The following is a 12,188-nucleotide window of genomic DNA, read 5'->3' as shown; positions in this document are numbered from 1 at the left end:
TGGCAGGCGGGATGGCCTCGGTCCGACTCCCCAGCGCACCCCCGGGGCCTGGGGCCGGGCCCTCTGGTTTTCCCTGGCTCCGGGGCCGTCCCTGGGTTCCTTGAGCAGATGTCACTGTAACAACCTGTGGTTTCCCACCCTACTGTAAATGTCAGCCTGGCTGCGAAGCGGGTTGTTTCAGGGTTTAAAGGCTTTGGCTTCATTACTGCTTAGCAAAGAAAGAAAGGGCTCCTGTGTTGGGTGGTAGTCATGCTCTGGTACTGCTTTTAGGAAGGGGCAGCTCTCAGAATGGCAAGAATCACCTGCACAGAGGAGTTTAGATTCCAGTTGGTGTAAGGTTTGTGTACGTGACAGTCACTAAATAGAGCAGGCCTGGAGATTTTTTTCAGAAATATTACTAGTACCTGTTATGTCATAAGAAAGTTATTTTTATTGCAAACCACTTTTAGATTTTTTAAATTTTATTTTTAACATCTAATGTAACTTGCAGTGGACACTCCTTCTCTCATCAAAATTTAAAATGTAGACCCTTGCTTTCAGCAGCACAGAATAAGTTATTTCTTCCAGGGTTTTCCTCAGTTGGTCCCAGCTTTATTTACTTGTGGTTCTGCTGGGGGAGGACAGGTGAGAAAACTGCCTTCTGAGTCTTGGTAGCTCACTTGGGTGTCATCTGTCCCCAGACCTCATCTAAGTTAGAAGGGGAACAGGCCTGTGGGCATCCAGAGACAAGTAGCAGCCGGGTGTGTGGGGAAAAGAGTCCTTGGTGCGTGGTCCTACTTGTGCTGCCAGGGTACGTGAGATAGCCTGTCCTACCCTCAAACCAAGCACCCTTAAATTAAAGCATTGTGTTCTGCTGTAGCTGCCTGATGGGATCAGCAAGGGCCCCATCTAGGCCTTAAGACTTAAATTGTATTTGAGAATAAATCTAAATTTAAGACAAAGCATGGCCTGTTTTATAGTAAGGATTATGTGATGTGATGGCTGCGGTGGCAGAAGATGACCAGGCTCAGCGGGTCACTTCTCATCCAGTCTTCTGAATGTATTAACTCACATGCTTTGCTTAAGCCTCCCAGAATTAATTTGGAATCAAAGATCCTGTCTTTTCCATTTTAAATGCCAGTGAAATGAGGTGCTCAATTAAATGGAAAGGTGACATTTGCATAGCTAGCAAGAGGATTTCCTTCTAGACAAAAAGATTTCATGTGACTGTGAAACTTGTTTGGAAATTCACTACAGCCAAAAAAAAAGAGTCCTGGATAGTCTTGTCTGTCCTCTGTAAAACACATGTTAAATGTCAGCAGTTTTCCAGAGACACATTAACACAGATTGAGACGCTCCTAGCCGTGGAATTGTCATTTGGACAGCCAGTGCTTACTCCTTTTAAGCAACACTGGCCTGTAAAACATTAGTCTGTTCTGTCATGTGTGTTAAACTTGAAATCCTGACTCAGAGTTTCAAAAGTCATAAGCTGAGATGTATTTGAGGGTGGAGGAGGGGAAGAAGTGGAGGAGGAAAGATTACCATAAGCCTGCCTCCTGCAGATTTCTTATCCCTCCCTGTGATCCGTGGAGCGGGTGGAATATTGCTGTTCCCGTCTGACCCCGAGCAGCAGCGAGCCCTGTGCTCCTCCAAACAGCCGTGCCCGGGCTGGTGCTGTGACTGCACAGGCTGCCTGGGGTGAAGTCCTCTCTGTTTGGAATTTGGTGATTGAGTCAAACTTCCAAGTTTAACATCCCTGTTACATTGATTTCTGTGTTCCTGATGCTTGTAGATACATTTTGGACCAGTTAGAACAAGTCCAGAGAAGGGCCGCCAGGATGATCCGAGGGCTGGAGCACCTCTCCTATGAAGACAGGCTCAAAGAGTTGGGGCTGTTCAGCCTGGAGAAGAGAAGGCTCCGGGGAGATCTTATAGCGGCCTCCCAGTACCTGAAGGGGCTACAAGAAAGCTGGGGAGGGACTTTTCATAAGGGCAACTAATGACAAAACAAGGGGAAATGGGTTTAAACTGAAAGAGGGGAGGTTTAGATTAGATATTAGGAAGAGGTTTTTCCCTGTGAGGTTGGTGAGACACTGGAACAGGTTGCTCAGAGAAGCTGTGGCTGCTCCTCCCTGGAAGTGTTGAAGGCCAGGCTGGATGAGGCTTTGAGCAACCTGGTCTAGTGGAAGGTGTCCCTGCTGATGGCAGGGGGGTTGGAACTGGATGATCTTTAAGGTCCCTTCCAATCCAAACCATTCTATGATTCTATGATTTTCTGGTATGAATAATCTGTTCCAGGATTTCTCATTCTAAATGCTGTTTAGATCAATGTCATCATTATTTATTTTTATTTAAACAACTTTAAAAATAAAAGTTATCAAAAAACCTCCAACTCTTTTTAAATGTATTTATGTTGTAAAGCTGTTTTTGGTGTGTTTTGGTATCTGCTGTAATAACCCCCAGATTAGGAGCTCCCAAATAGCACTGGGAATCTACTGGAAGTAGAATTTGTGGCAGTAGATCCTCGCTGAGATTTGGAGTGAAACACCAGCATGTGAGGCCAACTGTCAAAATGTTGGAGCTGCCAATCCATTGGACTAACGTGTGGAGTATTTGCTACGGTGATTGCAGATCTGAATTGTTGAGGATACCTCTTCCAGAAAACCAATGTCATGCCATCCATTATTATTTTGGATCAAAGACCTTGGGGTTTTTGGAAGACAGTGAGCAGGACAGGAGGACTCTCTCCTCCCCTGCTCATTATTTGATCTGATTTTACCAGTAGGACCTGTCCCTGGGACCCTGTGTGTGACAGGGATGTCACCTGCGGTACAAGAGCTTCTCTCTGGTTGGTGTGACCCCTTCCATGCCCACACTGTCCAACTGCTTCACTCCCAGAACCACCGACCCCTCTCTGTTGTCCCATGGGGATGTTTGTGCGTCGGGACTGCTGTACCTTGCTGCTGCAGGAGCAGAGAGGCTGCTGTGACTGCTGGGAACAGTGAGGGGTGAAGCTGGGGCATGGCACACAGAATCACAGTATCACAGAATATTAGGGATTGGAAGGGACCTCAAAAGATCATCCAGTCCAATCCCCCTGCCGGAGCAGGAACCTAAATGAAATTACACAGGAAGGTGTCCAGGCGGGTCTTGAATGTCTCCAGAGAAGGAGACTCCACAACCTCCCTGGGCAGCCTGTCCCAGGGCTCTGTCGCACGACCAGGTGTTGTAGAGGACAAATGCACACTGCAGATACTGAAGCAGTGTGGTGGAGCTGGTGCCTTATCTTTCTGATATGAACAGGTTGGCTGTTGTTATCAACTACTTGGAAAATAGACTTTTAGAGAAGCAGTTAAGAGAAGTGGAAATCGGAAACCATCTGCTGTCACACCTGAACTGATTTTACAGGAAATGTTGTTTATAATCTAGAGATGTGACTATCCAGGACCGTTAGTTATCCCTAGTGATGGTGTGCAGGAGGCTGCAATCACAGCACCGTGGTAAGAGGCTCCTGCTCTTGTGGTAACCATTGGAACAAATTCTTTTATTCCACATTTCTTGGTTAACTCTTCCGTGAGGAAGGTGGAAGCTGCAGCAGGTGTGTTTTGAAGTATTATATTTGCAAGACCAGACTTGCTTCTTTTATGAATTGGTGACTCTGTAGAGTGTTGCATGGTACATCTTGCTGACAGTTCTTGTCTTGCTAGAGCCCATCAGAGACAAGGCACCGTGGTTTTTTTTGAGGACTAGCATGTGGCTGATGTCCCTGGCACAGAGTAGTAGTGGTCAGGGAGAATTAAACCAGCGGAAAGGGGCCATGGGTGAGGAGGGGGCTGGAGTCACCTGGGCAGTGCTGGGTGTACAAGCTGTCCAGGATGTGCTCCAAAAGCTCTTCCACTGCGATGGCTTTGGTTTTGGTGAAGGCTCTAATGTGACGATCTGAGTGGTGTAGCTCACTGCATTGGCATCTTTTGCTCAGGTAAACTCCTGGGATTCTGTGATTCTGTGATCATTTCCTTTTTTCTTTCTTTTTTATTTTTGTTTGTTTGTTTGTTTCATCTCAAATCAGGTTTGAAGATCTCAGTTTTCATTCTTATACTTTTTGCTTGTATTCCATCAAGTCTGGAGCAGAAAACAAGTTGTAGCTTGCAGATAAAGTTACATCAGTATTGAAACTAAGCTGATTTAAAAATAAATCCCTTATTGCCTTTATTTTAAATTTTAGTGATCCTTTAATCCTAAGTAACTTTAAGCATATGCAACTTATTTAGTGGTAATTTTTATCAAGGCTTTGGTATTGTTTTCAGGTATATGTCACAAGGAAAACATGCAGAAGCAAGAGAACTAATGTATTCAGGGGCTTTGCTGTTCTTCAGTCATAACCAGGTAAGTCACTGGTTTTGTGTATGTGGCTTGGGGGCAGCAGGGTTGTTATTCCAAGATTTTGAGGAGTGAATGGTGAATTCTCAGTGGTAAATGTCTGAGGTAATTGCTTTGTAATCTTTTGTTTTATCTCTTTGTTGAGCCTTTCTCCACTAAGAAGGGTTATGCCAAACTGGAGCATAAAGCAGAAGTGTTTGTGAGCATCTAAACAATAATCATAACCACATTCGTTTTGCTTTCCTGAAGGCTTCTCTTTTGATGCCATCAAATCACTCTAATTTTTTTATAAGGGAAGGTTGAGACTTGATACTTGTGCCTGAGCTGTAGATGTTGATAGAAGTATTAAATCTGCCTCTGACAAAACTCTGGTTGATGTCTTCTTTTATGTACTGATATGTTCATCACTACCAGTGTGTGTCTGTTTTGTAGCAAAACAGTGCTGCTGATCTGTCCATGCTGGTTTTGGAGTCTTTGGAGAAATCGGATGCAAAAGTAGCAGATGACCTTTTAGGTGAGGTGACCTTTGTGCTTGGTTTGAAGGTGTTCAGACGTGCTTTCACTTCACAGTGACTGTTGTTAACAGTCTTGACACTTGAGATCCTTTTTGTATGCCCTCCCACATGGCTAAGAGTTACTTTCATCGTCGAATTGGACTGGGGAAAACTTTATTGGAGAATAATGGGTTCCTGATAACTTTGTGGGCATGTTTAGAACAAACCTTGTCTTGTGGTATTGTCCTTTCCTCCATGCAGCAGTCATGTTTTATCTTCACAGTCCCCCCCTTCATTGATGTCCCCAGGGCTTTGGTGGATGGTAGTTTCCCACCCTAGCAGTGTGGCAGTGTGCACATTATGTCACTCAGGTGCTCACAAGGAAATTTTTTTCCTCTTTGACTGTGAGGTTTGGTAAGCAGCAATTCTGGGAGACCTTAAGAGCTGCCTGGCCAGACTGCAGCTGCAGCATGGGCAAACCACTGCTGTTAACAGCCTGCGGATGGAGACAGACAGACAGAGGCCGTGCTTTGTTTCCTTACATCAGCTCTGACATTTTCTATCCCATCTATGACTTCTGGTGGTGCTTTTCCAAACCACAGCCCTCTGTGCCTCACAGCTTCCCTGTGAATGCAAGCAGTGCCATGACCTGTAGTCTTTCCTCATCCTTGGGACTGCGTGGTCCTCTGGAATATCCTGTCCCAAACGATGAGACAGGGAAGCTGTCACCAGCTGACTGCACAGTGCAGCTTTTGGCTGTGGAGGAGTCATATGAATATTGCTGGCTGATAGATGCCAGATTGACTTGATGTATGAGAAGTGGCTCAAGTTCAAAGTCACTCTTTTTTAAGGCGGCTTATGGAGGCCATTAGGGGAGCTTAAAGACACAGTAGCACTGTAACTTAAATGTTGTATCTTAAAGATTCACTAGAAGCAGCAGTTCATCCTGTTTCTGTTAATGCAAAGTATTTGTGGATCTTATTGCTCCTAGAAAACTTGGCTAAATTGTTTAGTTTGATGGATCCAAATTCTCCTGAAAGAGTGGCTTTTGTATCCAGAGCACTAAAATGGTCTAGTGGTGGATCAGGAAAACTTGGACATCCAAAACTACACCAGTTACTAGCGATTACCCTGTGGAAAGGTAAGAAAAATCAACTGGCTTTTCTGTGTTTTGTTTTAAAAATGTTGAAAGTATGATATTGTGAGAGATCTACTTTGTAAATAATCTAGGGAAGCTGAGCTGGAAATGATTGATTGAGTTCTGCTGTTACCTGGTTTTTGCAATAACTTCAGCTTAATGTTACTAACAAAAAAACCTCTAAGGTTTGCTGGGGAGCAAAACGATTCTGTTGTGGTTCTTTTGTTTTTAAATCCTGGATAAACATGACAAAGATTGAAATGCATCACCCAGCATCCAAAACAGTCTTTGGATCTGTAATTAGGTACTTTTTGAGACGTTGAACAGCAGGTTTATTCCAGAATGAATGCTGTTGCCTTTGATTTAGGTGGGATTTTATCACTTGTGGATGTAAGATAAACCAAAAATGCACTAAATAATTATTTTAATTGTGGATGATAGCCAGTTTTTAAAGTCTTATATTCAGAATATAGCAAAGATGAGTGAGAACAGCTGAATAAAGGCCATCTCTGCTGTGGTTTCTCATGAATTAATAACTGTGGAAGATGATTGGTTTTTATTTGGATTTTTTTTGATAACCGCAAAGTGATGATAGTGGTTTCATACAACACTCCTGACCCAACGGTCAGTATTTCAGCTCATTGCCTTTCTGTGCACCATGGGCAATCCCATAGCTGTTCTCATGGGACTTGGGCTAGATTAATGGCTGCTGCCAGCCAGAAAGGAAGGATTTTCCTCAGAGCATTTAAGTTAGAAGCTGAGACGGGATTAGGATAAGAAACGCTTGCATTCTGAAAGTAAAAATCCCCATTTTGTAGCTGTCTGCTCACGGTTCTTTTGAAGAGCAGAATGTGTAAATTTTCCTAGTCTGTAATTTTTGAGAGTTTCCTCAGAAAAGACTCAGATTTTTAAAGTAACGCTGTTAAATTCCAAAATTTAGCAGCTGTCCAGTTTTGATTTGTCTTTGCAGTGATTTTGCACGATGCTTTGCTTCAAGTTAAGTTCTAACAAATCATTGCCACCATTTCTTGCACCTTTTTTTCCTGTATAGTTGCTGTTCTATTCAGCATATGGAAGGAGTTTTAATTTTGATAGCGAGAGTGGGCTAAGCTAAAAATAGGAAATGCCTTCTTTCTGTGTGCTTAGAAAGGAGGATGCTGAAGGTGCTGATTGACTTCTTGGTGCACATGATCTGATCTGGAACTTCTTGATTCTTCTCCTAAGCGCTGATGACTGCACACGAAGTGTCAGCATGCCATTAGATAAAATGATATGACTGCAGCTCAAGCTGTTTGTCCCAGTGGTAGTTGTGTTTTCTGGTGGCATTGAATAAACTGTATTTAATAGCAGTTGTTCAAATGTATTTAGGATAACTTATTTATTATCTCCCTTTATAAATTGTCTATAACTTATAAAGGAAGAAGCCCACTCTCTTTTTGCTAGTTATCTTGTTTATATACCACGTGTGTAGCTCTTGTCCTTTTACCAGCTGTACTGTACAAGCCTAACAAATTTGGTTTTATGTTCAGGTATGATGTACTGATTTCCTAAAAGCTTTTTTTCTTTTTCCTTTTATAGAGCAAAACTATAGTGAATCTCGATATCACTTCTTGCACTCCACAGATGGCGAAGGATGTGCAAATATGTTAGTAGAATACTCCTCGTCCAGGGGATATCGCAGTGAGGTGGACATGTTTGTAGCACAGGCAGTAGTACAGTAGGTGTTCAACTTTTTTTTTTTTTTTTAACTATTTTGCTGAGATGACACTGTGCTTGAGGCCAATCTAATTTAATCATGGCAACTGTAGCTTAACCGTGCATCCTTTTCATAAGGAACTGTGAAACTGGACAGATCTTCTGAAACTCACGTTGTGTGGTAACAACAGGAGAAAACCATCTCAAAACTGGTGTGTTGAATTGATCAGATTGAGGGAAAAAAAACCCCAACAAACCCAACATATTAAGGTCAAAACCTGAAATCATGTTAATTCACTGAAGAATTAATGTAATCTGACCCTGAAAGCACAATTCTTAGCTTTGTTAACACCACTTTATGTCTAGTTGGGGCTTAACCTTGATGTTCTGACCAACACTAGACCTGAGTAGCTCTATATTTGCCTTTAGTGTAGTACCTGCTCTCAGTCTTGTCCTAAGAGACAATTTGTCTTGGGTCACCCTGGTCTGTGAGCAGCATTGCCATGGTTCTTGGTTTGACAGAGTTGCTGGTGGCTTTCATTTACTTCAGGCATTTATTTTGTAGGAGGTGGGAATACAAGCTATTATGTGCCTTTGCAGAGCTCATGTACAGTTAAGGTTGACAAAGACAATTTTGCTGTGTTTAGTCAGCTGACAGCTTTCTTCAGTCCGGGAAAGCAGCTCATGGAGGAGTCTGAGGAGGAGGTGGAGACAGGACTGTGCAGCAGGGAGTCAGGGAGAGAGTAGGTGTTGGGGGAGAGGGAGGAGGTGAGAGCAAGGCTGTCTCTCTTTTGGCAGCAGTGAGCTGTCATGTCAGATTTGTCCTGCTTTCCATAGCTGGTTGATACAGATTGCAGTGATTTTGAGCAGTAGAAGGTCCTTTATGGAAATCCAGTATATGCAGGACTCTTTAAACAATTTTATGGGGCTTTGTTCTGGAGGGGGGGAAATTCTGGAGAGAAGTAATGAGTAAGAGATTATTTTTTCAGTATTTATATAGAACTACTACTGCAATCCTTTACTGGCCTATATCTCAAATACTGTACTAAATCCTCTTACATAGCAGTTTATACTCTAATGAAAATAATTGCAGTTCCTTGCTCAGCAATAAGGCAAAAGAGCCCAATGCCCTTGCACATATGAGAGTACAGAATTGGAAGCCAGCCTGCAACCAAAAATGGGTTTGCTCGTGGCAGCCTTCCCAGTGCTTGCTGACAACGTTTGTCCCAGATAAAGTCTCTCGTTAGGCCTATGGGACTTGCAGAGATTGCCAGTTAAATTAACTGGACCTGAACAGAGATTTGATCTTTGGGAAATCAATCTGTTAACTGGTGACAAGTGGCTTGGGAGCTCAAAGTGTAGCTTTATTATGAGACTTTTAGACACATCTGTCAAACTTATTAGTGGTCCTGATCCCATGTTATTTTGAGGTGGTGCTAATAGAATGACAGGGTTGTTGAACACTGCCAGGTACATACTGAAAGGAGATGTGTTTGGGAGTGGTTGGGGCCAGGAGAGAGGTCTTTAATTCATTTTTTACCTCAGCATAGTCAAATCTGGGCCAGTTAATGCAATATCGTATTTAATTTGAATTACACAGTGGCCTGTATTTCCACATTTTGATTTAATTGATGACCTCTTTTAGTAACTGTCCAGTATACGATCTGCTTAGACCTTGGTTAAACTCATTCTATTAATATTTGGTGTCAGTTCTCCCTCCCAACCTGCTTATTCTACAATGATTTTCCCTTTCCTGGATTGATAGCCAAACCATTGTCAAAGATGTACACATCTACTGGTTAGTTTTTGCCATCAGTTTAAGCCCGAGATGGCTTCTGTGCACAATTGAAGTGGAGATTGTTGAGCTTTTGACTTCCCTTTTTCTTTCTGTGTGTAAAACTACTTCTCTGTTGTTTGTTTTGGGGTTGTTTGTTTTTGCTTGGGTTTTTTTTAACTTGCTCTATTCTGTTTCCTTTTGCAGATTTCTCTGCTTAAAAAATAAGACCAGCGCATCAGTTGTTTTTACGACATACACACAGAAACATCCTTCAATAGAAAAGGGTCCACCCTTTGTTCAGCCACTGCTAAACTTCATCTGGTTCCTGTTATTGGCAGTTGATGGGTACAGTCTGATTTATTTTCTCATGTTGTATTTGGTTTCCTTTTCAGTTGTTACTGAGATAACATTTTTGGTTGTTTCCTTTCTAGAGGAAAACTAACAGTATTTACAGTATTGTGTGAACAGTATCAACCTTCACTGAAAAGAGATCCCATGTATAATGAGGTGAGTTACTCATCAACAGGATTTAACCTACAGAATTAGTTAAATAATAGCTGATGGTCTGCTGTTTTGTGACTTGTAGATAGCAGTCAGTGATCTAGCTTGTGTGGTGTGACTGCTGCCCGTAGTATTTCCAACTCTAAACGAAGTAGCTGACATATTGTTCTTCATCTTGTGTCGTTTCAGTACCTAGATAGAATAGGGCAGCTTTTCTTTGGTGTTCCGCCCAAGCAGACATCGTCCTATGGAGGATTACTAGGTAAGGTTTATGCTGACAATTGTTAATAGATCCCACCAGCCTTTTCAGAGCAGTGGCTGATGTAAAATGTCCATGCTGGAAACACAAATTTGTTCTAACAAATATATCAGTTTCTTCATAGCCTGTAGAAACAGTCACTGCTACAGAACATGAGATGAATTGGTTGCATGTGAAATTAATTTGGTGAAGCTAATAGACTTTTCATCCTTGGGGATGGGAGAAGCATGTAAATGACTCTTATGGTTAATTTTTGACATTATGGTCTAACTAACTTCCAAATGTAAAGGAAAATCTTGTTTGTGTTAAAGCTTAACTTCCTCGGACTTCAGTGGCTGATTTACTTAAAGTCAAGTTTGGGACTTTCATAGAGATTTAACCAGTCCCAGTATAAAATGAATGTTCCCAAAGTAGAAGTTCTGAAATTAATACTGCCCTTCCCTTAAAGGGAATAGAGAAATTGAACCCTCATGTCCTGGCTCTTGAATGAAATGTCAGCAAGTTCAGCTGGATTACTTTTGTCAAATTGAGTGTTTTTCCTTGAGAACGGAGCTTCTCTCTTCATAAACTGAACTGAAGTGTTACCTGCAAAGGTCAATTTACTGATACCCAAAGTCTGATGAAAAACATGAGCATCATTGATATGTAAATAACAGCTTTTCAGCAATTCAAGCATCTGGAAGTTGAATAAAACAGGGAGAATGCATAAATGCCTCAAGTTCTTTATAGCATGATGCAGACCATTGCTGGGTTTTGACAGTTTAATGGCTGGAGATGTGTCTTTCCTCATTTGGTTGGGTGTTTTTTCTTTCCTCTCATGCTCCAACTGTAGTACATAAGTATATGACTTCTTTAGTGGAGTTTTTCCAGTGTACTCTTAGAGAAGGAACAGTATCAAAATACAGATTCCCAAATCAGTAAATTCTTAATGGCAACCAGTGTGGGAATACTGGTGTCCTGCTGCAACTCCTTCACTTCAAAAAAGGGTTTTTTTTAATTATTGAAATCTGCATCCTGCAGGATTGTAGAATAGTTAAAGTTATTGAAATGAGAATGTAAAACTAGCAACTTTGTCCTGTATTTTATTCTAGGAAATCTTTTAAACAGTCTGATGGGAACAGGAGAAGATGATGACACAGAAGATGGTCAGGAAGATAGCAGTCCTATCGAGCTCGACTGAATGGTGTCACTGGGTGCCGTGTAAATCTGATGATTCGATGACTCCAAAGACAATTTTGGAATTTGAATCCTGCAGTTGTTTCTTGGCGCCTGAAAGGGCTCCTCTGGTCTTTTAGAAATGGTTGCTGAAATGTTTATAATGTTCGGGTCTATATTATTTATGTAAAAAAAAAAAAGGAAAGAAACCAACAAAAAAGTAGCCAAACGAACCCAATCGGAGCAATTGTTAGCAGGTTCCCGATACAGCGGCTGGTGACTTTGATTAAAATACTAGTCTTCTACGGTTTCTGATGCAGTATTCCCTTTTGCACAGTAATTCAATAAAACATAAATATGGGTCTTGTTACTTGACGGCCTACCCAGTACCATCTTTGTTACGTGAAAGCCTCCTTGATCTCTGCCACCTCCAAGGAAGATCTCAAAAGGTAGGGTGATAATTTGAATAATTTATTTGTGAGGCTGGTGCCAAAAGTACTGCAAGACGAGCCAAGCAGCATAATTTGAGATGCACATCCAAGAGACATTGATACCAAGAACTCGCTTCCACTGCCGTGAGTAACTTGCACGCTATTCATACTGCCTCTCACTCTACTTAAGGTCTGGCTCTGGCCGAGCCCACGCGTGTGTTTAGCTGATACTTCCTGAAAAGCACAAGATTTAATTGCTCTTGAGTAAAAGCCAATTAGTGGAACATAGGGAATTGGCTTCCATGTGGATCTCTCATGCCTAGGTATAAAAATTTGGTATCTAAAATACCTCCTGTGGCTCATGGCGCTGCTCCTTTGG

General features: G+C 42.0%; 1 protein-coding gene across 2 annotated transcripts; it reads left to right on the top strand.

Moving 5' to 3' along the window:
- The first annotated feature begins 288 nt into the window (after nt 1–288).
- On the top strand, nt 289–11,921 carry GET4 (guided entry of tail-anchored proteins factor 4). Of its 2 annotated transcripts, XM_029084649.1 has the most exons (10): nt 289–314; nt 1,668–1,691; nt 4,287–4,365; nt 4,792–4,873; nt 5,845–5,994; nt 7,570–7,708; nt 9,668–9,808; nt 9,895–9,970; nt 10,154–10,226; nt 11,315–11,921. In XM_029084649.1, the coding sequence occupies exons 1-10, from the start codon at nt 289–291 to the stop codon at nt 11,401–11,403; spliced, it is 879 nt and encodes a 292-aa protein (XP_028940482.1). In that variant the 3' UTR covers nt 11,404–11,921. The 2 variants fall into 2 exon arrangements, with proteins under 2 accessions (XP_028940482.1, XP_010164860.1); XM_010166558.2 differs by lacking the exons at nt 289–314; nt 1,668–1,691 and adding an exon at nt 3,924–3,958.
- Nucleotides 11,922–12,188: the final 267 nt, after the last annotated feature.

Source organism: Antrostomus carolinensis, unplaced genomic scaffold (genome assembly GCF_000700745.2).
Source record: "Antrostomus carolinensis isolate BGI_N321 unplaced genomic scaffold, ASM70074v2 scaffold42614, whole genome shotgun sequence".
Classification (NCBI taxonomy): domain Eukaryota; kingdom Metazoa; phylum Chordata; class Aves; order Caprimulgiformes; family Caprimulgidae; genus Antrostomus; species Antrostomus carolinensis.
This window is presented reverse-complemented; position numbering and strand designations above follow the sequence as displayed.

Bases quoted from the DNA above. Each gene is read 5' to 3' on its own strand.
- GET4 (XM_029084649.1), top strand. From the start codon at position 289: ATGGCAAGAATCACCTGCACAGAGGA. The intron at 4,366-4,791 runs GTAAGTCACTGG...TCTGTTTTGTAG, and splicing joins TGTTCTTCAGTCATAACCAG to CAAAACAGTGCTGCTGATCT. The intron at 4,874-5,844 runs GTGAGGTGACCT...TATTGCTCCTAG, and splicing joins AGTAGCAGATGACCTTTTAG to AAAACTTGGCTAAATTGTTT.